The sequence below is a fragment of the Notolepis coatsorum genome (genome assembly GCF_963971535.1).
Source record: "Notolepis coatsorum genome assembly, chromosome: 4".
NCBI classification, from domain to species: Eukaryota; Metazoa; Chordata; class Actinopteri; order Aulopiformes; family Paralepididae; genus Notolepis; species Notolepis coatsorum.
In genome coordinates this window covers 206,031,455-206,056,206 of record NC_140168.1, presented here as the reverse complement: position 1 = coordinate 206,056,206, position 24,752 = coordinate 206,031,455, and the positions used below count along the sequence as shown (strand labels likewise).

Genomic DNA, 24,752 nt, shown 5'->3' with positions numbered 1-24,752 from the left:
GACCAGGCACAAGAGGTTCCAGTATGTTCTGCCTGAGTCCTTGAAGTCGGAGGCGCTGTCTGGAGTGCATGACTTGGCTGGTCACCAAGGTCAACCTAGGACACTGTCTCTCGTACGTCAGCGTTTCTACTGGTATGACATGGAGAAGGATGTGCGGGGCCATGTGAGGAACTGTCCCAGATGCGTACTCAGCAAGACTCCAGAGCCGGCGGCCAGAGCCCCTCTGGAGAGCATAATAACCTCTGCACCACTGGAGCTGGTGTGCATCGACTTCTGGTCAGCTGAAGATAATAACAACAAGTCTGTGGATGTTCTGGTCATAACTGACCACTTTACAAAGCTGGCCCACGCCTTCCCCTGCAAAGACCAAACCGCGAAGAAGGTTGCTAAAAAGCTGTGGGACAACTATTTCTGTGTGTATGGCTTCCCACAGCGCCTGCATTCGGACCAAGGAGCGAACTTCCAGAGTGAGTTGATGGCGGAGCTGCTGGAGTTAGCAGGGGTCACGCAGTCCCGGACCACTCCGTATCACCCTATGGGGAATGGTGGCACTGAGAGATTCAATCGGACCCTGGGTGGAATGCTGCGCTCCCTGCCATCGGAGTCTAAGCACAGATGGCCCCAGATGGTCCAGAGCCTGACCTTCGCCTACAATTGTACACAGCATGAGACGACTGGCTTTGCCCCCTTTTACCTGATGTTCGGGAGGGTCCCGCGTCTGCCAGTTGATCTGCTGTTTAAGAATGTGCTCCAGGACGAGGTGGTCTGTGACTATGATGCCTATGTGAAGTCCCTGGCGGCAGATCTCCAGTCTGCTATGCTGTTGGCCCAGAGGCACACCTCAGTGGAACAGGGGCATCAGGCTGACCAGTACAACAAAAAGATGAAGGGCTTGCCCCTCTCGGTGGGTGATCGGGTCCTGGTGGCGAACAAGGGCGCCAGAGGGAAGCGGAAGCTGGCGGACAAATGGGAGCCGGACGTCTACACCGTCATCGCTTCCAGACCACAGTGCCACATATATCGGATCAGAGACCGGACTGGGCGGGAGAAGACAGTCCACAGGAACCTCCTGCTTCAGGTCAACTTCCTCCCCTTGGACGGGTCATTTGATGATGAGGGTCTAGCTGCGGACAGCGACACCTGTGCGCCTGGTGAAGCCTCCCTCTCAGTCATGCCTGAAGGTAGCGCCTCAGACGCGGACAGTGTGGCAGCAGAGCCTTCCATGGGAGATGGACCTTCCATGGGAGATGGGGATCGCACCGCATCATGGGTGCAAGAACAGTCTTCAGTGGAGAGTGAGGATGACGGGCTACGTCCGTATTCCCCCCAGGGGATGTCCCCTGCTCTGAGTGAGCTTCCAGTGGCAAGTGCCGCCAGTCCCCCACTGTTGCTTGCTCCACCGAGTTCCCCCCCTGCTGTAGTCCAGCATGATGACAGTGTTGTGTCCACACAACCAGGGCGTACTCCTGAGCTAATGAGTGTCAGTGTGCCTGGTCAGAGCCAGGGTCCACAGACCACTGAACACTACACGTCCAGGTTCGGTAGGGTCATCAAGACAGTCTTTCGGCTGATAGAGACAATGGTCCAACTTGAGAGTTTGATGGGCTTCGAGCCGCAAGCCTCTATCAAACGTGTGTGAGGTTAGCTGCGGTGTTGTGTATGGCGCTTACGGCCTGATACAGTGTCCTTTGTGGTGATAAGGAGTAACCGTTTTATTTATGTGTATGTGCCCTCGTCATGGTATGGTCAAGTGTAGCTGGATGGTGTATAAGGCACCGTCGTTATCCCTGGAGGTATGGTGGGAGTTGGCCACTCCTAGTGCCCTCCTGGCCTTTTATTAGGTGACAGGTATCGTTGGATTGTTCCGCAGTGTGTGGTTCTCATAGTAAGCTTGTGACTAGTGTGACACGAGGTAGGCACAGTTTTATTTTATTCGATGTAGGTGTAATTCTGTGGGGTGAATGTAACAAGTGCCTTGTTGCCTTGTATAGATAATTACACCCCATCACAAAATACACTTTAATACATTCCACTAATACTCCTAAACGTTTTATTTTATTGATTTGAGTTGATTTCATTCCTTTCGTTTTGTTTTATTGCACTTTTGGGAGTTAAGGCTTTTATTTTGAAATCGACACCCTTCCATTTCCGGTCCTCCGGGACACGCATCTTGCCTGCTTTCCGGTGGTGAGTTAGTTCCACCTGGAGGTCCGTGGAGTGAGTACTACTCCTTATGTTCAGTGAAAGACTTCGGTCTAAAAGTTGTTAAATATTGTATGTTACATTCCTAAAACTGTGAAACGAGTTTGTAATGTAACTACTGTTGTTAATATGTACCTGTGCAGTTGTTTTGTGGGAGGTTTGACTGGGTAAAATGCACTTTAATAGCATGTAGGAAGTTTGCACACACGTGCGCTGCTGTTAACATGTAGTTAATGCAGTCACGTCTTTTCTCAACCATAGCTCACGTGCTGCAGTGCAGATGACTATTCCTAATGCTGGTGCATTGTGTTGCATTGTAACCTAACAGGTATGTGTGTACAGTAGCTCCCATGTGTCCGTTTTGTATTCAATTGTGTATATTTTTCCAATGTAATTGTATATTAAAATGTGTCATTCTTATGAGCCAGTTCCACCTGGAGGTCCGTGGAGAGGGAAATAAAGTCCGTCAACAGTCATCCATGTCTGTCGTCCTTAACACAACGCCGTCAGAGAGTACACCTTACTACACCGGTCACATTTAGATAAGCCACAGAAAAAATCACGTTATAAAAATAAGCAGTTTCTAAGAAGAAACGATTTGTTATGTGCATTTTTGAAGCATTTATCATTATGGGCGCGGCCATTTTGTTGCTGACGTCATTGGGCTGGTTTGGTGTATACACTGCTGGTTAGCTGCCTATAGTGAATGGGTCAGTCAGTAAATAAAATGATGCCTACAAAACAACGGGACCGCGTGGTTCTGTTTGTATTGCTCCTGGCTGTTCAAACTAATTTTACCATGTGAGAGAGAGGAAAGTTGGTTAATTTCCACAAACTACCAGTGAAAAAAACAGTGTTGTTGGCACGTTGGCTCAGGCTGGCTGCACTCAGGCGGCGCGACCAGCCTGTTGGACAGGGAAGGAGGATCTGCAGCGAACACTTCATTGCCTCGGATTATGTTGTTGGGGTGGGATGTTTGTCCAGAAGACCACTAATCAGCTGAAGCCGGACGCGGTTCCCTCGGTCTTTGACAGACAGACCGGCGCAGGCAGTTCAGCGTCGCGGAGCATTCAGCCTGCTGGCTACCTAGATCCACTTCAACCAGCCGAGCGTCGGGAGCTCCAGCAGCTTGTCGATGTGCTAATAGCCTCGGCAAGCTAACGGTAGCTGGCTACACAGCTTGTCGGTGTGCTAATAGCCTCGGCAAGCTAACGGTAGCTGGCTACACAGCTTGTCGGTGTGCTAATAGCCTCGGCAAGCTAACGGTAGCTGGCTCCAGGCTATTAGCACATCGACAAGCTGCTGGAGCTCCCGACGCTCGGCTGGTTGAAGTGGAGCTAGGTAGCCAGCAGGCTGAATGCTCCGCGACGCTGAACTGCCTGGGCCGGTCTGTCTGTCGAAGACTGAGAGAACCGCGTCCGGCTTCAGCTGATTAGTGGTCTTCTGGACAAACCTTCCACCCCCAACAACATAATCCGAGGCAATGAAGTGTTCGCTGCAGATCCTCCTTCCCTGTCCAACAGGCTGGTCGCGCCGCCTGAGTGCAGCCAGCCTGAGCCAACGTGCCAACAACACTGTTTTTTTCACTGGTAGTTTGTGGAAATTAACCAACTTTCCTCTCTTTCACATTGTAAAATTAGTTTGAACAGCCAGGAGCAATACAAACAGAACCACCGCGGTCCCGTTGTTTTGTAGGCAACATTTTATTTACTGACTGACCCATTCACTATAGGCAGCTAACCAGCAGTGTATACACCAAACCAGCCCCATGACGTCAGCCATGACGTCAGCAACAAAATGGCAGCGCCCATGTTGAAAACAGGGATATTATATTTGATTTTTCAGACAAATAAGATAGATTTCACATTTGATTATAGAACCCTGTCTTACACAAGGTACACAACAAACAAACTAGGATCACATTGTTCACTGCTTCATCTCCACTTTAAGGTTAGAGTTTGTCTTAGAGAATGGCAATAGACTATAGACAGGCTATTTCCGCGCTGCGGCTCTCTCGCGCTGCCGTGGTCACATGGGCGTCATGGCCAATCAGAGAAAACGCGGAAGCACGCGACGCACTCTTCCGCTGGGAATAAGCTACACGCCACCCGGGTAAACAGACGAAGAGGCGAGAGCAGCGGAGCAGAACCAGAGACGGGATCCGGTTGTCCGGTTCGAAACACTTGTTGTTGTGACTTGTGAGCGGATAATAATGCAGCCTTTAATAACAAGGAGCGAGGGCGACTGGCAGGGGCTGGTGAGCGAGGTGAGTCCATAATAATATTATAATGGAGGATCAACAGGTGTCATTTATTGCCAACGGTCTGTCTGTCTCTGACTGATATATTATTACCGACCCCTTTGAGATTCATATTATTGGGTTGCAGGCGAGATACTGTACACACCTGCAGGCCCCGACCGTCTACTTGCAGAAGAATGTTATCTATCCACAACGAATTTTTTTGCAGGCAATGAATGAAGCATATTGTTTATAGTTCTTCTGACCTAGACTGTGTAGAATTAGATTAGATTCAAATGTATTGTCATCATCATACAGCACAAGTATAGTACAATGAAAATATTAAGTTTGGCATCCAACCAGAGTGCAAATGTAGCAGTAAAGTGCAATAGTAATATACAATGTACAGGTGATTGGGTATATATACATGTACACAAAAACTGGGTATACATGTACATAGATTAGTACTACTACTGAGTAATGGTGCTAATCAGATGTATAGTGAGGTATAAAGACACTATGGTAGTAAGTCCTACTGGGCCAGCAGCGTAACTAGTAATGAAAAAAAATAATATATATATCTAACCCTAACTAACCTTACTGTCATGCACTTGTCCTAATAAACTAACCTACACTGTAGCACTCAACACTTTGATGAACATTGTTGCTCAGCTGATAGAGTTGTGCCCTTCCTGATGACTTGTGGTACAGAACTTGTAAGTCGCTTTGGATAAAAGCGTTCAGCTAAATGACTAAATGTAAATGTAAATGTAGTAAGAGTATAGGTAAGGGATATGTACAGATATACTGTCATCTACAGATATCTAACAATGATTATATGCAGGTATATAGTGACAGATGTGGATATATATATATATATATATATATATATATATATATATATATATATATATATATATATATATATATATATATATATATACATAGGGTATATACAGCGTTGCATGCTATCATACCGAGTTACAGTATATGCAGGTGTATAAGTAGGTATATAGAAGGATTATGCAGGCATATTCAGACAGATATGGATATTATACATATGGTATATATAAATGTATATACACGGTATATACAGCACCATTGTACATGCTATCATACCGAATGGTATAGTAGCTACACAGGACTATCACTCTGCTTTGGATCATTTCCATTTTCACACCATGATGTTCCACAGCTACTGGCTGATACGAGCGCTGGGGTTCAACCTCCACCTTCAAGTGTGTTCTTATCGCTTCTCTTTACACACGCGTTCCACTGTTTACTCTTCCACCTGTGTGGAAACATGGACGGGGCTTGGGTGGAGGACAGGTTGATGGTTCAGTCAAGTCATGTAGCCCTTGTAAAAGAAGGCTACATGGTATTTGGTCACTATACCGTTGCTATCGTTGTTTAAATTAGGTTGTCATGTTACCGTCAGACTCACGGTACAAAAGAGATCCGTAGTAGACCACTTCTTTTAAGAAAATACCAGCTTTAAAGGGGCACTTCACCAAAAACAATGCTACTACTATGCAATGCAAACAATGAGTACATGAGTTAGGCTATAATATGACCACCAGTGATGTCATCAGGGACATTGAATCCTTGTCTTGTGTTAATTACAGCACCACAAATGATGTAGATGAAAAAATAGCAATACCTTGTCTTAGACTGCTGCCTTATTATCATGTCATTGAGCTGTAACTAACGCAACACGAGGATGCAGTGTCCCAGATGACATCACCGGTGGCCACATTCAAACTCCTCTACTCTCAATAACTGTCAAACTATAGGAACGTGTGCAAAACCGCTTTAGAGTTTTTGGGACGTGTGTGATTATTATGTGCAAAATAAATCGGCGTTGGTTTTTTTGTGGCGGGGTGCCCCTTTAAGACCGGTGTCTCAAGAACTAGGCTTCAACACTGATATCATTGAGGACATTTGATGAAACCATTCAGGGATGCACAATATATCTGTGGCCATATCTGTGCCGGCTGGTATCTGTGATTTCTTTTCGATTATCTGTGAGCAAAAGTGGGTAGATATATATATATTATATATCAGCAAATATCATCAACTGGTGATAGTGATTTTGTTATTGATTGCATTGGTCTGAAGACTAAAACTGAGTTGATGTCAACAACTGATGATTGTGTGTAGCTGCTGTGTGTGTGTGTGTGTGTGTGTGTGTGTGTGTGTGTGTGTGTGTGTGTGTGTGTGTGTGTGTGTGTGTGTGTGTGTGTGTGTGTGTGTGTGTGTGTGTGTGTGTGTGTGTGTGTGTGTGTGTGTGTGTGTGTGTGTGTGTGTGTGTGTGTGTAGTGTGTGTGTGGGTTTAATCATTTTTGGCCACACAGTTTGTTTTGGTAACGTTCATGGGCTAACATTGTTTCAGTACAAATATAGTACGTACACAATTTGATTATAATAAAAAATGTATTTTCATTTATACAGATCATATCGACATTGGTTATCGGCCATAACGGATTATGTTAATATGGGTCATCGGTATCTGCAATCGCTATCGGCAACCAACATTTTCATATCGGTGGATCCCTAAAAACCATTCTGCTGTCTCCTGCTGACCTTTTGACCTGTCTCTTGGTGGTGGTGGTGGTGGTGGTAGTTCTTGGTGTGTAAGCGTAAGATGGAGAGCAAGAAGGAGGCGCTGCTCATCTTGTCCAAGGAGCTGGACACCTGCCAGCAGGAGAGAGACCAGTACAAGCTGATGGCCAACCAGCTGAGGGAGCGGCACCAGGGACTGAAGACCAAGTACAGGGAGCTCATTGTGAGTGGCTCCAGCCTGTCGGGTCTCCGTCCAGGGAGGGTGGTGTGTCCTGTTTGTTATTAGATTAGATGAATGTATGAGTGAATGTGTGTGAGTGTGTGGGTGAGTGTGTGGGTGAATGTGTGTGTGAATGTGTGAGTGAATGTGTGAGTAAATGGGTGAGTGAATGGGTGAATGTGTGAGTGAATGGGTGAATGTGTGAGTGAATGTGTGGGTGAATGTGTGAGTGAATGTGTGGGTGAATGTGTGAGTGAATGTGTGGGTGAATGTGTGAATGTGTGAGTGAATGGGTGAATGTGTCAGTGAATGAGTGAATGTGTGAGCGAATGTGTGAGTGAATGTGTGAATGTGTGAGTAAATGGGTGAATGTGCGAGTGAATGGGTTAATGTATGAGTGAATGGGTGAATGTGTGGGTGAGTGAATGGGTGAATGTGTGGGTGAATGTGTGAGTGAATGGGTGAATGTGTGGGTGAATGTGTGAGTGAATGTGTGAATGTGTGGGTGAATGTGTGAGTGAATGGGTGAATGTGTGGGTGAATGTGTGAGCGAATGTGTGAATGTGTGAGTGAATGGGTGAATGTGTGAGTGAATGGGTGAATGTGTGAGTGAATGGTCGAATGTGTGGGTGAATGTGTGAGTGAATGTGTGAATGTGTGAGTGAATGGGTGAATGTGAGTGAATGTGTGAGCGAATGTGTGAGTGAATGGGTGAATGTGTGAATGAATGGGTGAGTGAACGGGTGAATGTGTGAATGCATGGGTGAATGTTAATGAATGGGTATGTGAGGCACAAGTTGTAAAGCGCTTTGGATGTAAAAGCCCTATATAAATGCATATATATATTACACAGAAAACATTGTCAACATATTAGTGATACACATCGGTATCGGTATCGGTCCGATATCAAGATAGGGCCGATATTTAGTGTGAATGGGTGAATGTGTGAGTGAATGTGTGGGTGAATGTGTGAATGGGTGAATGTGAGTGAATGGGTGAATGTGTGAGTGAATGGGTGAGTGAATGGGTGAATGTGAGTGAATGTGTGAGTGAATGTGTGAGTGAATGGGTGAATGTGTGAGTGAATGGGTGAGTGAATGGGTGAATGCGTGAACTATAGTTCGATTGAAACGAACCGAGTCCCAACTTTTCAAGAGGACCATGGTTCGGTTGTTTGGTCCTCATTATAGTTCGGTTTGCGTTCACACCTGTACAAACCAAACGGACTATCGATCTAAAGGGACCATGGTCCACTTAAAGTGGACCAAACAGGGTAGGTGCAGGCCCGGACTGGCCATCGGGAGCACCGGGAGTTTTCCCGGTGGCCTGGCCTGCACAGATAAAAAAAAAAATTATTATAAAAAAAAAAAAAAAAAAAAATTTTTTATTATATTTTTTTTTTTTTTTTTTTTGTCAGGTCATTGTTTCTAGTTGTGGCGGCGGCGCGGCGCGATAGTTAGATAACCTAGGTGGGTGGGGAACAACCAGGATTTCACTGTCTGCGACAGAGTTGGAGAACTATCTGACTCTCCCTCACGCGGATCACACACACACACAATGGAGCCGTGCTGCCGCTTGTGATTGGTGGAGGCGGGACCAGGCGATACAACTGATTGACAGCGGAGGCGGCGAATGGAATGGCAGACGGCACTCAGATGCAGAATAACAGCCAGGCAATGAGCCAGGTAGTGAGGAACTCGGTAGAGATCAGAGAGCGAAAGTCAATTAACGTTGATGTCAAGATGGACAGTGGAAGAAAGAGAGAGGGTGGAGGAGAGAGCGATAAAACAAAGAAAAATAAAGGCCCTTACAGGAGAGAGTGGTTAACTGTATTATAATAGTAAATAGAAAAATATGTTGTGCTCTTGCTTTTTTCTTTTTGAAGGTGGAGAGAGTAGCATTGCTAGTGCCACAACAGTTTTATTTGAGGTCCATAACAGTACATTGTACTAAGCAATTGTTGGCTCATTAGTTTGTGATTCACATGCACTAAAATTCACCAGAATGCAGGAAATTAAGTCTTTGTAACAAAAAAATTCCTGGTGGTGGCCTGATTGGGGCTATATTTCGTGCTATATCTCCCGGTATGAATTATTTCCCCAGTCCGGCCCTGGGTAGGTGTGAACGCGCCCTAAGAGTGCTGAGGAGCAAACTTATGATTGATTGACTAATTGAACATTTTATTAACTTGACAGACTGTGTTCTCATAGTGATTCCTTCACGTCAATGCTACAGGCCTCCTTGGAATTAATTACTTAATCATAATTAAAATAAATATGACAATATTTGTACGATAAGAAATTACGCATTTAATGTCGGAAAAATAAATAATATGGATTCATCTGATCACAGGGCAGCTGGATTAACCATATCTGAACCAGCTATTTTGGACAAATGTATAATTACTTTAATTACTCAGATATTTAAACACAATTATGCAATTATTGTGAAATGATTGAAAATAATAATTATTTAATGTCTTCTGTGGAATTTGTATTTCTTATTTGTTACACATATGTTTTAATGATTAATTATATACATTTGAAAGAATGCAGGTCAACATGCAATATATTCAGAAAAAATTTATAACGCACATCCTCCGTTTGTTGGTGCTGAGCCAAACTGTAAAAACAGTAATACATAAGACAAAGCGGGGCTCGCAACTCACTTGTAGTTCCAAGGTGTTTTAATTGACAAAAAGGCAGTAGATGCGACGTTTTGACCGACCTTTCCGGTCTTCTTCTGTGCTTATTCATCCACAATCTATCGCTCAACATGAAAATATTCGCAATTAATCATAAAAAAATCGCCAAATTTAATTTCAACCAAAAATGCTTAACACTTTAACCGCCGAAAACGCCGGAACTCGTCATTCCTAGCCATGCTCATTCTGCCGAAGACGCCGTAACTCGTCTTTGATGTCAATATTTCAAAAATCTGTCATCGAAATCATATTTCCTTTCCGGAGCCCTGAGACACACAACTCTCTAGCGGTTCAAGAGCGCCATCTGGTGGCCGATCGGCAGATCGCCAACCGGATATTAACCTTTGAACCGGTAGTGCTCATCCATATGTGGTCCGGCCAATCGCTATCGTTAGAGAGACTCCGTCTTGATACAGTGAACATCGATCGGTGCAAATAACTCGAAAAAACAACATGATTTGGACGTATATACTATTATACAACCTGGAAATGGATCGGGCATTTCTACATCCCATAATAGAAAAAATTCTGTTCCACGCTCATCTGCCAGCGGCGCGAGGAAGCCACGGTAAGATTCAGCGTTATATTCTAACGTGTTCTTTACTAACTGCTCTGATGAACATATGACCCACTCTGGATGAATCATCTAACGCTGCCCACGGAATTATAAACAATCCCCCGCCCATCCGGTCATCATCAGATGATACGTAGAAACTTCTAGAAGCACGTCCATTTGAATTTTTTTTTATCTCGCACAGATTCCTACCAAACTGTATTTGATCATCAATATAATGCATTTAGGGCTATAAATCACGTTCTGAAGAAAGCTGCAGAAAACGATAAAAACATACTTATACTTTAGACCATATTTTAGTATGAATATGTGAATGAAAAAGTTTAACGTTGCTACACCCTGAACAATACATATAGGACATTGAATGGGCCATAATAATGGCAATTTAGCAATAGAATTTAAAAAGTTATAGCCCTGCAAAGAAGGGGAACTTCTCCATGTTAAATAGGGCTGGCGAGGGATGGTACATTATGAATTTAACCCCGGCGATTAAAGTGTTAAACAATAATGTTAGTGATAGAAGGGAACTCATTTTGTGCAAAAATGGAAAGCTTTTCAATTTCCATGCGACAGAATTGTTACAATAGCCGATAATCCATTTTCCCAATGATAAATCCCTATACGGGTAGAACAATCAGTGACGTCAGACTACACCTCCCTATATAACTGCTGCTTCTACTACTACTACTGCTGCTTCTACTACTACTACTACTACTACTACTACTACTACTACTACTACTACTACTACTACTACTACTACTACTACTACTACTACTACTGCTTCTACTACTACTACTACTACTACTACTACTACTACTACTACTACTACTACTACTACTACTACTACTACTACTACTACTACTATTATTACTGCTGCTGCTGCTTCTACTACTACTACTACTACTACTACTACTACTACTACTACTACTACTACTACTATTACTACTGCTGTTTCTACTACTACTGCTACTATTATTACTACTGCTGCTTCTACTACTACTACTACTACTACTACTACTACTACTACTACTACTACTACTACTACTACTACTACTACTACTACTACTATTATTATTACTACTGCTGCTGCTACTACTACTATTATTACTGCTGCTTCTACTACTATTATTACTACTGCTACTACTACTACTACTATTATTATTACTACTGCTACTACACTACTACTACTATTACTACTACTGCTGCTTCTACTACTACTATTATTACTACTACTGCTACTACTACTACTATTATTACTACTACTGCTACTACTACTACTATTATTATTACTACTGCTGCTACTACTACTATTACTACTGCTGCTTCTACTACTACTATTATTACTACTACTACTATTATTACTGCTGCTGCTACTACTACTATTACTACTACTACAACTACTACTATTATTGCTGCTACTACTACTACTACTATTATTACTACTACTGCTACTACTAATATTACTATTACTACTACTATTATTGCTGCTACTACTACTACTACTATTATTACTACTACTGCTACTACTACTACTACTACTACTATTATTACTACTATTACTACTACTACTATTATTACTACTGCTGCTTCTACTACTACTATTATTACTACTATTACTACTACTACTATTATTACTGCTGCTGCTACTACTACTACTATTATTATTACTACTGCTGCTACTACTACTATTACTACTACTACTACTACTACAACTACTACTATTATTGCTGCTACTGCTACTACTACTATTACTATTACTACTACTATTATTGCTGCTACTACTACTACTACTACTACTACTACTACTATTATTACTACTACTGCTACTACTACCATTACTATTACTACTACTACTACTACTATTATTGCTGCTACTACTACTACTACTATTATAACTACTACTGCTACTACTACTATTACTACTGCTGCTACTACCACTTCTACTACTACTACTATTACTATTACTATTGCTACTACTATTAATACTGCTGCTACTACTACTACTACTATTACTACTACTACATACATACATCCGTATCTCAGGTGTAGAATACTACAGGGTGAATCCTTGTAATGTTTAATGGTAATCATTCTAGGATGTGATCATTTCATGACAACCAAATGTTTCTGATGATTAAATAATGTTATCATTCTGTATGTATTTCAGGATGGTGACCCTTCTTTGCCACCTGAGAAACGTAATCAAGTAAGTTGGTGCATTCAATAATATTATATTATATTTTAATATTATATTATAAATGTTCATCTCTCCACCCTTGGACAGGGAAGCAACCGTTTTGATTGGAGGATCAAGAAAAGAGGGTGGGGTTTGAGATGGGTCAATTCTGATAGCAGTCCCCCCCCCCCCCCACATTATGATATTTTGTTCTTCAACTCATTTATCATTACTATTATTATTACTCATTATTGATTCATGACTAATGTGACTGCAACATATAATGTGCCTCATTGAAAATCAGTCGATTATATTGTTTCTCAGTGTGTAATGATATTTGAAGGTAAAGTTGAATGTAATGTAGTGGTAATGGTAATGTAGTGGTACAGGCATGGTAGGCAGGGACTACAGATGAAAACTAGCTCATTAGCTAATTCTGGCATATTTACATTGATGTGGAAACTGAATATGTTGATTAATGTGCACTGTCCCTGGGTAAAAAAAAATAAAATAACGTAAGTTAACATGTAGTGGTAATGTTGTGTAATGTAATGTAATGTAGTGTAATGTAATGTGGTGGTAATGTAGTGTAATGGTAATGTAACACATGGTAGACTAATTACTTGGGTGTAATCTGGTGACTTCCTCCTTGTCTTACAAGAGCTCCAGACATCTGGGCCCTCATTCATCAACGTTGCGTACGCACAGATATGTGCTTAACCCATGCGTACGACCATTTCTAAGCAAAGTGTGGGATTTATCAATTTGAACGTGAACTTGACTTTGTGCTTATGTCTACGCATAGCCCAGAGCATGCGTAGCTGACGCCCTGTGGTAGAATATGGGGACTGCAGACGGACGGCATAGCTCTCATCAGTTACATGCATTAGTTTCAACGCGGAAATAAGCTTGACTGACGTGTTCTGTATGACCCCCGTAATTCATTATAGTTCATTGTGAAATAGCGATATTAGTGTAATTATTGTCAAACCCTAAATAGCATGTGGAATAGGTCTTTCTCTCCGAATGAATGCAGGTTTATATATAGCGTTATCGGGTGCACTGACTGCGCTCGCAGGAACTGTTTTCAGAGATAGCATCAGATAGGGATGAATGAATGAATGAGGGGCAGTCTAATTGCAGAGAGAACATAATATTAACTAGAGTCCACTACCCGAGACACCTCCTTAATTTGTACCGCAATTTGGGACCCAAATTGGAGCTATAAGCTTAAAAGCTTTTCCGTGCTTATTTGAGAAGGTCCAGCTGCAGAGCCGGAGAGACAGACAGCAGAGAGACAGACAGACAGACAGACAGATAGACACTGTTCCACAGTGTGTGTGTGTGTGTGTGTGTGTGTGTGTGTGTGTGTGTGTGTGTGTGTGTGTGTGTGTGTGTGTGTGTGTGTGTGTGTGTGTGTGTGTGTGTGTGTGTGTGTGTGTGTGTGTGTGACCACTAGTCTAGTGTGACCCCCCCCCCTCTGGACCACCTCCTAGTAGAGACCCCCCCCCCCTCTGGACCACCTCCTAGTAGAGACTCACCCCCCCCCCCCCCCCCCCCCCTCTGGACCACCTCCTAGTAGAGACTCCCCCCCCCCCCCCCCCCCCCCCCCTGGACCACCTCCTAGTAGAAACTGTACGACCGGCTGCGATGAGGAGGGGGAATTGCAACCACCGCAAGCAAAACTTAACCCTTTCACTGCAGTACACGGCTGTAACCAGAAAAGTCAAGTCATTAATCCTCATCTTCGTCTTCTTCCTAGAGAAGTCTCTACTAGGAGGTGGTCCAGGGGGGGGGGGGGGGGTCTCTACTAGGAGGTGGTCCAGAGGGGGGGGGGGGGGGGCTGAGTCTCTACTAGGAGACTAGTAGTCACACACACGCACGCACACACACACACACACACACACACACACACACACACACAACACACACACACACACACACACACACACACACACACACACACACACACACTGTGGAACAGTGTCTGTCTGTCTGTCTGTCTGTCTCTCTGCTGTCTGTCTCTCTGCTGTCTCTCTCAAAATAGTATAAGTGCTATCTTGGCCCTGAGAGTTGCTCTCCGGCTTTGCAGCTGGACCCTTCTCAAATCAGCACGAAAAAAGCTATAAGCTTATAAAACGATTTAATATGCTAAACTTCGTTTTAAATTCTTTAATTCACATTTGTTTATTTCATAAAGATTTTCCCGACATAATGCTACCTGCCCCGACCAGATCCGTGACTCTGTTGCGATACAGATGAATTATCTACTCAGAATAGTATTATAAAGTGGCTATCTTTTATGCTGTAGATCAGGGGTTCCCAAACTTTTCAGGCCGGGACCCAGAAAATAAGTCGTCAGAGAGCCACGGCCCAATTCAGGCTTTTTTTTTTTTTTTTTTGCCAGGCGACCGATTATTTTAAGCCAAATATCACTTCAATCCTATTAAGTTAGTTCAAGTTAGTTATTCATTTATATGTGCTATTTATGAGAGGGCTAACTTGTTGCAAAATAATAATGATAATAATAATAGCCTCATTAAAATACTATTTTTGCTTCGGTTGTTTTCAGCGTTTTATGTGCATAATCCGTTGTTTAGTTTGAAATGTTCGTTGAAATAAGTAGATTTTTCGTTTTTGTTTATTTATTAAGTTAATATAAAACCATATAGTCACATTTTAGAATACAATAGAATTTTAGAATACAACTAGAAACACTGTCCTGGCCTGCTTCTAAGTTCAGTGGCCTGACAAAAAATTAAAAATAAAAATTAGATTTTTTTATTTATTTATTTTAATCATCTCACGGCCCTCCCGTGGCTGCTCGCGGCCCACCTTTGGGTTGCGACCCCGACTTTGGGAACCACTGTGTGTAGATCACTGCTGGTATGTGCGTGCAGAACCTTTATTTCAGCTGGGACTGTAGTATTTATTTGACGTTACTGTACAATATATGTGTGTATTAAAAGACGGAGCTGTCTTTTATTGTAATATAATAATTATTAATATAAAAAATAAATGAAGAAAGGCATTCTTATTCCAGCATGCATTAATGACGGGCAGGCAAAACAGTGGTTAATGGTCTTTATTAGTGTTTGCGGTGTCCAGGCAGCAATGGTCTTTTAGGAAGTTAATAGATATAATATCCGACATCACCGTGTACAACACGCTTCCCTCGGCTTAGTCCACTTTTCCACATTTCATGGGGGTGTTCCATTACCGTATATGGTTAATCTGGGCGGTTCTGGTATGCAAATACTTAAAACAGTGCACAAGCTCCAGCTTAGGAGCAAGGTGATATTTATCAAGACAACTGTGCGTAGGACCTGTGTACGCACGTGTGATAAATCCCGTTTTTTTTGTGCGTGCACACATTCTAAATTCTGTGCTTACGTATGAAAATAGAATACTTTCTAAGAAAAATTGATAAATGAGGGCCCTGGAATCTACCATTTCTCATTTCTTACCACATGCTTTGTGTTTCTCTTTCTCTATCCTCCTCCTCCTCTCCCCCTCATTCTCTTCTCCCTCCTCCACCTCCTCCTCTCCCTCTCCCTCCCCCTCCTCCTCTCCCTCCTCCTCCACCTCTCCCTCCTCCTCCTCCTCCACCTCTCCTCCACCCCCTCCTCCACCTCCTCCTCCCTCCTCCTCTCCTCTCCCTCCCCCTCCTCCTCCTCTCCCTCCTCCTCCTCTCTTCCTCTCCCTCTCCCTCCTCCTCCACCTCCTCCTCTCTTCCTCCTCTCCCTCCTCCTCCTCCTCCACCTCTCCCTCCTCCTTTCCCCCTCCTTCTCCTCTCCCTCCTCCACCTCCTCCTCCACCTCTCCCTCCTCCTCCTCTCTTCCTCCTCTCCCTCCTCCTCCACCTCCTCCTCTCTTCCTCCTCTCCCTCCTCCTCTTCCTCCTCTCTTCCACCTCTCCCTCCTCCTCTCTTCCTCCTCTCCCTCCTCCTCCACCTCTCCCTCCTCCTCCTCCTCTCTTCCTCCTCTCCCTCCACCTCTCCACCTTCTACCCAGGTGAATCTGGCTCAGCTGTTGAGAGACTCCAGGGAGCGAGGGAAAAAGCTATCAGAGGAGGTGAAGGAGGTGACTCAGCGACTGTCCGAGGCCCAGGGAGACAACAAGGTAACACTCGTCAACATACAAACCTTGTGGTTATGTTTGAGAGCAGCTGTAACTTTACCCCCCCCCCCCCCCCCAGCTCCTGAGGATGACCATTACCAGACAGAGGCTGGGGGACGAGGAAGTGGGCGCGCGTCACTTCCCCGCCCACGAGCGGGAGGACTTGGTTCGTCAGCTGGAGAAGGCCGGGCTACAGGTGATGATGATGATGATGATGATGATGGTGATGATGATGATGGTGATGATGATGATGATGATGATGATGATGATGATGAATAGTTTATTTTCAGTCTTTGTTTACAGATCAATCAAAAACACACATGTGTGGACTTAAAAAAATAAAAATAAAAAAATAAAATCACAAATGTAGCTACTCAATGACCGAAAAAAGGAATAGGCTGAAGCACATGCGTATTTTTGCCTATCCTTTACAATTCTTAAAAACGAAATATACTTTAATATACGAAAGAAAAACTTAAAATATGCTGCAAGATATTATTTATTTATTATTTTTCTTAAAAAAATTAAATAAAATAAAAAGTCTGATGTTTTACTCAAAACTGTACTCCTGAATTATTTTATCCCTTAGGGCCTTTTTAAATCTCCCCTGATAAGTGCACAACTTCAACCCGTCACTAAGACTATTCCACAATTTAACTCCCAAAATTGAAACGCATCTAGCTTTTACATTAGTTCTTACCTTTTTACATGTTTTAAGAATACACAACTAGGGATGGGAATCGAAAACCGGTTCCCGTTCCTAATTGGCCGATGCCTGGAACCATGTGGCTCCCGTGACTTTCGATTCCCTTATCGCTGCCAGGTTTTTCCTACAGTTGCGCAATAACGTTAGCATGTAGCCATGGCAGACTCTATTTGATTCCTTAAGGGCTCGAAATTGCCTGGGTTTTGGTAATATGCTCCCGAAATGCTCCCGCTGTTTGGCTACTTCTATGTGCAGTGAAAACTACTTGAATGCTTTAGAACCTAGTCATTGATTTAGTTCAGGGTAAGCTAAAATTTGCCGCGGAGCTAACGCTAGCTAACGTGAGCTAACGCTATTTAATCAAGCTCACAAAGAGAGATAAAAAGCTGACAGCGGATAGTACAGGTACAAATACAGCAGGTGGGGGCTGTTGTGTAAACCTTGTACTCTTTAGTTCACATATAATAAGAGACGGAGTGTTTGTTTACTAGTCTGTACACTGTAAGCCAGGAAGTACCGTGGTGGTGCAACATACAAATGTGTCCGTGTAGCAACACAAGCCAATACCTTATAGGACAGGGGCCCGGGGAGGGAGCTCTGTGTGTGTGTGTGTGTGTGTGTGTGTGTGTGTGTGTGTGTGTGTGTGTGTGTGTGTGTGTGTGTGTGTGTGTGTGTGTGTGTGTGTGTGTGTGTGTGTGTGTGTGTGTGTGTGTGTGTGTGTGTGTGTGTGTGTGTGTGTGTGTGTGTGTGTGTGTGTGTGTGTGTGTGTGTGTGTGTGTGTGTGTGTGTGTGTGTGTGTGTGTGTGTGTGTGTGTGTGTGTGTGTGTGTGTGTGTGTGTGTGTGTGTGTGTGTGTGTGTGTGTGTGTGTGTGTGTGTGTGTGTGTGTGTGTGTGTGTGTGTGTGTGTGTGTGTGTGTGTGTGTGTGTGTGTGTGTGTGTGTGTGTGTGTGTGTGTGTGTGTGTGTGTGTGTGTGTGTGTGTGTGTGTGTGTGTGTGTGTGTGTGTGTGTGTGTGTGTGTGTGTGTGTGTGTGTGTGTGTGTGTGTGTGTGTGTGTGTGTGTGTGTGTGTGTGTGTGTGTGTGTGTGTGTGTGTGTGTGTGTGTGTGTGTGTGTGTGTGTGTGTGTGTGTGTGTGTGTGTGTGTGTGTGTGTGTGTGTGTGTGTGTGTGTGTGTGTGTGTGTGTGTGTGTGTGTGTGTGTGTGTGTGTGTGTGTGTGTGTGTGTGTGTGTGTGTGTGTGTGTGTGTGTGTGTGTGTGTGTGTGTGTGTGTGTGTGTGTGTGTGTGTGTGTGTGTGTGTGTGTGTGTGTGTGTGTGTGTGTGTGTGTGTGTGTGTGTGTGTGTGTGTGTGTGTGTGTGTGTGTGTGTGTGTGTGTGTGTGTGTGTGTGTGTGTGTGTGTGTGTGTGTGTGTGTGTGTGTGTGTGTGTGTGTGTGTGTGTGTGTGTGTGTGTGTGTGTGTGTGTGTGTGTGTGTGTGTTTGTTTTTCTATCCTGCTGGGGACCATGACCTGACATATCACTCACGCTGTGGGGACCCATTTTTCCCGTGGGGACCGAGTCCTGGTCCCCACGGGCACGAGCATTGCAATCAATAGAAAACAGCTTGCTGATATGCCTGGTGCTATTTTTTTTGAGAAAAAAAAAAGGTCCCCTGGAAGTAAATTTTCAAGACTTTGTGTGTGCCCTTGTGGTTACACACGGTATTGCGGTGTGTGAGTTTGCTTGGCGGGGTCCGGTTCCTGAATCTGTGTGTGTGTGTGCCCTTGTGGTTACACACGGTATTGCATGTGTGCGCTCTTGTGGTTACACACGATATTGCGGTGTGTGTGTGCGCTCTTGTGGTTGCAGTGTGTGTGTGTGTGTAAGTGTGTAACATTTGGTCATTTGTGCACATAGTACCACTATAAAAACAATAGTCCTCATTTCATTGGACTGTAAATTTAATTACTGTATTCAAAGGATTGAAAATGTTATTAACAGATTGCACATTACACACTGGTGCTGTAGAGACATCACATTACACACTGTGTAGTGCTGTAGACATTGATTGATTGATTGATTGATTGATTGATTGATTGATTGATTGATTGATTGATTGATTGATTGATTGATTGTACATTTTATTAACAGATTGCAGAATGGGTACAATACAGTACGGCTCAATACACACAATTGTTAAGGGGGTGCAGACCAGAGAAAGACTTTCGTCTTGTTTACATCAGGGTCCCCCATTTTCAATTCATCATAACATACATTACATACATGACATACAGATAGACAGTACTGTTACATCCAGACATTTATGACATACCAGATCTACAAATATACAGTACTGTTTAAGAGTACAATGTCTGTCATATATTGTAGACCCTGGCGTTGGAAACTCTGATTAATAGACAGTTTCTAAGAAGAGAGTACTGTTACATTATATACATTTGAGAGTATATACATTTGAGGGGGAAGAAACTGTACATTAGAGGAGGTTGGGTAGGTGGGGTGGGGGGCGACGGTGAGTGGGTGGGGTGGAAGGCGGGGACTCTGTCTGTAAATAAACAGTACTGTATATTTGTATATCTTGTATGTCATAAATGTTATGATTTGACTGCCTCTTTGAACTGCTCAGGCAAGCGATACCGGAGTCTCAGGGAAAGCACAGAGATACTCAGAAGGAGCTTCTATCCCCAGGCCATCAGGATCGATGCTCAACGACAATAACACTATGTAACAAACCATCAAATACACTCACAGCACACACATCCACACGTACACACTTACTTTAAATAAACAACTCACTGTAGCACCCACTTTAGACACTTTAACACACTTTATATTTATTGGTAAAGAGATTTGCACTACAACTGATACGTCATTGCACCTTACCCTAAGTTGTACCTCATCCCACTTCTGCATTGTACTGTATATTGTATTGTAACTCAGTAACTTTTTCTCTACTCTGCATTGTATATTGTATATATCATGCATATTAAACACTTTTGTTTACACTTTCTATTTTATACTTATTTTATACTTATCTATTTTTATCTAGCACACTCTCAGGAGCAAAACAGAAAGAAGCATTTCATATAAAAGTATTCTGTATTTTTGTATGACAACTAATAAAGAAACTTGATTAATTGAAAATGGGGGACCCTGATGTAAACAAGTCTTTCTCTGGTTTGCATCCCCTTAACAATTGTGTGTATTGAGCCGTACTGTATTGTACCCATTCTGCAATCTGTTAAATAAAATGTTCAATCAATCAATCAAACCATACAAGCTAGCTGTCTAGTTAGCTTGCATTAGCTCACTCTAATTAGCTCGCTAGCTAGATTACTAGTTAGTATGATAAGCCAAAAGCTTATCATAAAAAAACACATATATTGACAGAATCATTGGTCCAAGTCATAACTGGTAGCTAGCTAATGCGATCTAGCTTGCTAGCATGAGCTATCTTACTAACTACATAGTTAGCACAAGCTAGCTTGCTAACTAGCTAGCGCAAGCTAGCTTGCTAAACAGGAAGCTGACTTGCTAACTAGCTAGCGCGAGCTAGCTTGCTAAATGGGTACAATACAGTACGGCTCAATACACACAATTGTTAAGGGGATGCAGACCAGAGAAAGACTTTCGTCTTGTTTACATCAGGGTCCCCCATTTTCAATTCATCATAACATACATTACATACATGACATACAGATAGACAGTACTGTTACATCCAGACATTTATGACATACCAGATCTACAAATATACAGTACAGTACTGTTTAAGAGTACAATGCCTGTCATATATTGTAGACCCTGGCGTTGGAAACTCTGATTAATAGACAGTTTCTAAGAAGAGAGTACTGTTACATTATATACATTTGAGAGTATGTACATTTGAGGGGGAAGAAAGGGGAAGAAACTGTACATTGGAGGAGGTTGGGTAGGTGGGGTGGGGGGGGGGGGGGTGAGTAGGTGGGGTGGGGGGGGTGGCTCTGTCTGTAAATAAACAGTACTGTATATTTGTATATCTTGTATGTCATAAATGTTATGATTTGACTGCCTCTTTGAACTGCTCAGGCAAGCGATACCGGAGTCTCAGGGAAAGCACAGAGATACTCAGAAGGAGCTTCTATCCCCAGGCCATCAGGATCGATGCTCAACGACAATAACACTATGTAACAAACCATCAAATACACTCACAGCACACACATCCATACGTACACACTCACTTTAAATAAACAACTCACTGTAGCACCCACTTTAGACACTTTAACACACTTTATATTTATTGGTAAAGAGATTTGCACTACAACTGATACATCATTGCACCTTACCCTAAGTTGTACCTCATCCCACTTCTGCATTGTACTGTATATTGTATTGTAACTCAGTAACTTTTTCTCTACTCTGCATTGTATATTGTATATATCATGCATATTGAACACTTTTGTTTACACTTTCTATTTTATACTTATTTTATACTTATCTATTTTTATCTAGCACACTCTCAGGAGCAAAACAGAAAGAAGCATTTCATATAAAAGTATTCTGTATTTTTGTATGACAACTAATAAAGAAACTTGATTAATTGAAAATGGGGGACCCTGATGTAAACAAGTCTTTCTCTGGTTTGCATCCCCTTAACAATTGTGTGTATTGAGCCATACTGTATTGTACCCATTCTGCAATCTGTTAAATAAAATGTTCAATCAATCAATCAAACCATACAAGCTAGCTGTCTAGTTAGCTTGCATTAGCTCACTCTAATTAGCTCGCTAGCTAGATTGCTAGTTAGTATGATAAGCCAAAAGCTTATCATAAAAAAACACATATATTGACAGAATCATTGGTCCAAGTCATAACTGGTAGCTAGCTAATGCGATCTAGCTTGCTAGCATGAGCTATCTTACTAACTACATAGTTAGCACAAGCTAGCTTGCTAACTAGCTAGCGCAAGCTAGCTTGCTAAACAGGAAGCTGACTTGCTAACTAGCTAGCGCGAGCTAGCTTGCTAAATGGGTACAATACAGTACGGCTCAATACACACAATTGTTAAGGGGATGCAGACCAGAGAAAGACTTTCGTCTTGTTTACATCAGGGTCCCCCATTTTCAATTCATCATAACATACATTACATACATGACATACAGATAGACAGTACTGTTACATCCAGACATTTATGACATACCAGATCTACAAATATACAGTACAGTACTGTTTAAGAGTACAATGCCTGTCATATATTGTAGACCCTGGCGTTGGAAACTCTGATTAATAGACCGTTTCTAAGAAGAGAGTACTGTTACATTATATACATTTGAGAGTATATACATTTGAGGGGGAAGAAACTGTACAACTGTACAAACAAAACTGTACATTGGAATATTGACAAGACCATACTTGGTAATTTACTGTACATTGGAGGGAGTTGTGTTAGGACAATTACAGGGGCCAGTTTCGAATTGCAGTCTCCCGGATCTATTGTACAAAAGCTGTAGCAGCCAATCAACTATAGATGTAGGCAAAGAAGTTTATGCCTGTATTTTTTTACTGTTGTGAAGCACTTTGAACTGCAATTTCTGTATGAAAAGTGCTATACAAATAAAATTATTATTATTATATTATTATATTAATATGTATTAATATGTAATATGTACCTACACAAATAAAAAAAAATTTCCATTGAGCACATTAACTGTACGTTATCTCTCCAAACAAACAAGCACACGTCGTCAAGAACATGTCCTGACTTTTGCCCAAGACCAGAGCTGCTTAAAAATATACTGAATTCTGTGGTCCCCACGTTTACCAACGCTCTAACCGCATTCGCCCATCCCCCACCCAGGTGCAATTCACACACACCGGTCCCCATCATGGCTATGCCCATCCCCCAACTTAGCTTCACCTCGAGGGAGTCGAGGCTGCAGTAACCTCGTTCCCAGCTTTATCGTGAGAAGGTGCTGTGAGCAGGTACTTTCAGTTCAGACTGGACTGAGAGGGCAGTAGCATGTACTCACAGAGACCAATATATGAAGATACATTATTGCTAAGGAATGCTAAGACAAGGTAAGCCAATTAAAAAAAAGCGAAATATGTTGGGCCAGTATATTGGTTGAATTGATTGGTTCATGACTTGGTTAAACAACGATTAGCATGCTAAGCTAGTTTCTGTTTAGACTATACTGAATTCGGCCGAATACGTTAGTCATAACTGGTAGCTAGCTAATGCGATCTAGCTTGCTAGCATGAGCTATCTTACTAACTACATAGTTAGCACAAGCTAGCTTGCTAACTAGCTAGCGCAAGCTAGCTTGCTAAATAGGAAGCTGACTTGCTAACTAGCTAGCGCAAGCTAGCTTGCTAAACAGGAAGCTGTTGCAAGCTAGCGACACAGCTATAACTTGTATGGTAGTAATACATAATGGTAGTAAGACTAGATTACAGTAATAGCTTGCTAGATATACTGTTCAGGCTAAAGGATCATGCTAATCTGGCCAAAGGAACTAGCTATTTGCTAGACATCACAAGCTATAGCTCTATGCAGTAACTAACTATACAAGCACATCAAGTCCTTTCAGACTATAGAAACCCTAACTCTAACCCTAACCCTAGGGTGAAAGGTGTAATACATTTATGCAGTTTGCTCAGTGGTGGCCAAAATTATTAGAACACTTGGCATATTTAAGAGTTTTCAGTTGTTGTTGTTCTTCAATTGACCATTAAAATAGTATCACTGTTAGCTAGCCAAATTCGTTAGCTGATGTTAGCTTCTGCAGGGCAGTATCACTGGCAGTGTTAGGTATCCTAGCTAGCTAACTGTAAAGGACAGGAACAGTCAATTATCATGTTTTTGTTTCATTTTGTGAAAAATGCACTTTGTAATATATTTGCTTTTCAAAAGCTCATAAACACTGTTGGTAACTTGAGCATAATTATTAACTTAGCTACTGTAGCTGTTCTTGTCATTTTAAGCTATCATGATGAATGCAATGCTTTTTACTATAATTATATAATCTCTCCTAGGGTCATTATTGAAGTATTTTGGCACCCCACCTCTTGCCTATAATGTGCACGAGGATATACCAGCACAGGTGGATATTGACCAAGCTCAGGAGGACACACTAGCCAAGGTACATGATCCCTTTCAAAGTGCTCATATTCATAACTGTTCTTAAAGTCTTACATTTAATAATCACAATTTTGGGCCTTAAAAAGTCAGTCTTAAATGGTATTGATTAGGAAATGACTTCTATGTTGCGATAACTTCTCT

At 42.5% G+C, this 24,752-nt stretch overlaps 1 protein-coding gene across 1 annotated transcript in view; it reads left to right on the top strand.

The window, feature by feature from the left end:
* Positions 1-7,151: 7,151 nt before the first annotated feature.
* ccdc149a (coiled-coil domain containing 149a) overlaps positions 7,152-24,752 on the top strand; it is a gene marked incomplete at its 3' end in the record, with an annotated part of 80,281 nt that continues 62,680 nt past the window's right edge. The window contains exons 1-4 of the mRNA XM_084312200.1: positions 7,152-7,226; positions 12,669-12,707; positions 16,690-16,797; positions 16,874-16,990. Of these exons, the coding sequence (XP_084168326.1) occupies positions 7,167-7,226; positions 12,669-12,707; positions 16,690-16,797; positions 16,874-16,990 (324 nt within the window). The 5' untranslated portion in view covers positions 7,152-7,166. The remainder of the gene's footprint in view (positions 7,227-12,668; positions 12,708-16,689; positions 16,798-16,873; positions 16,991-24,752) is intronic.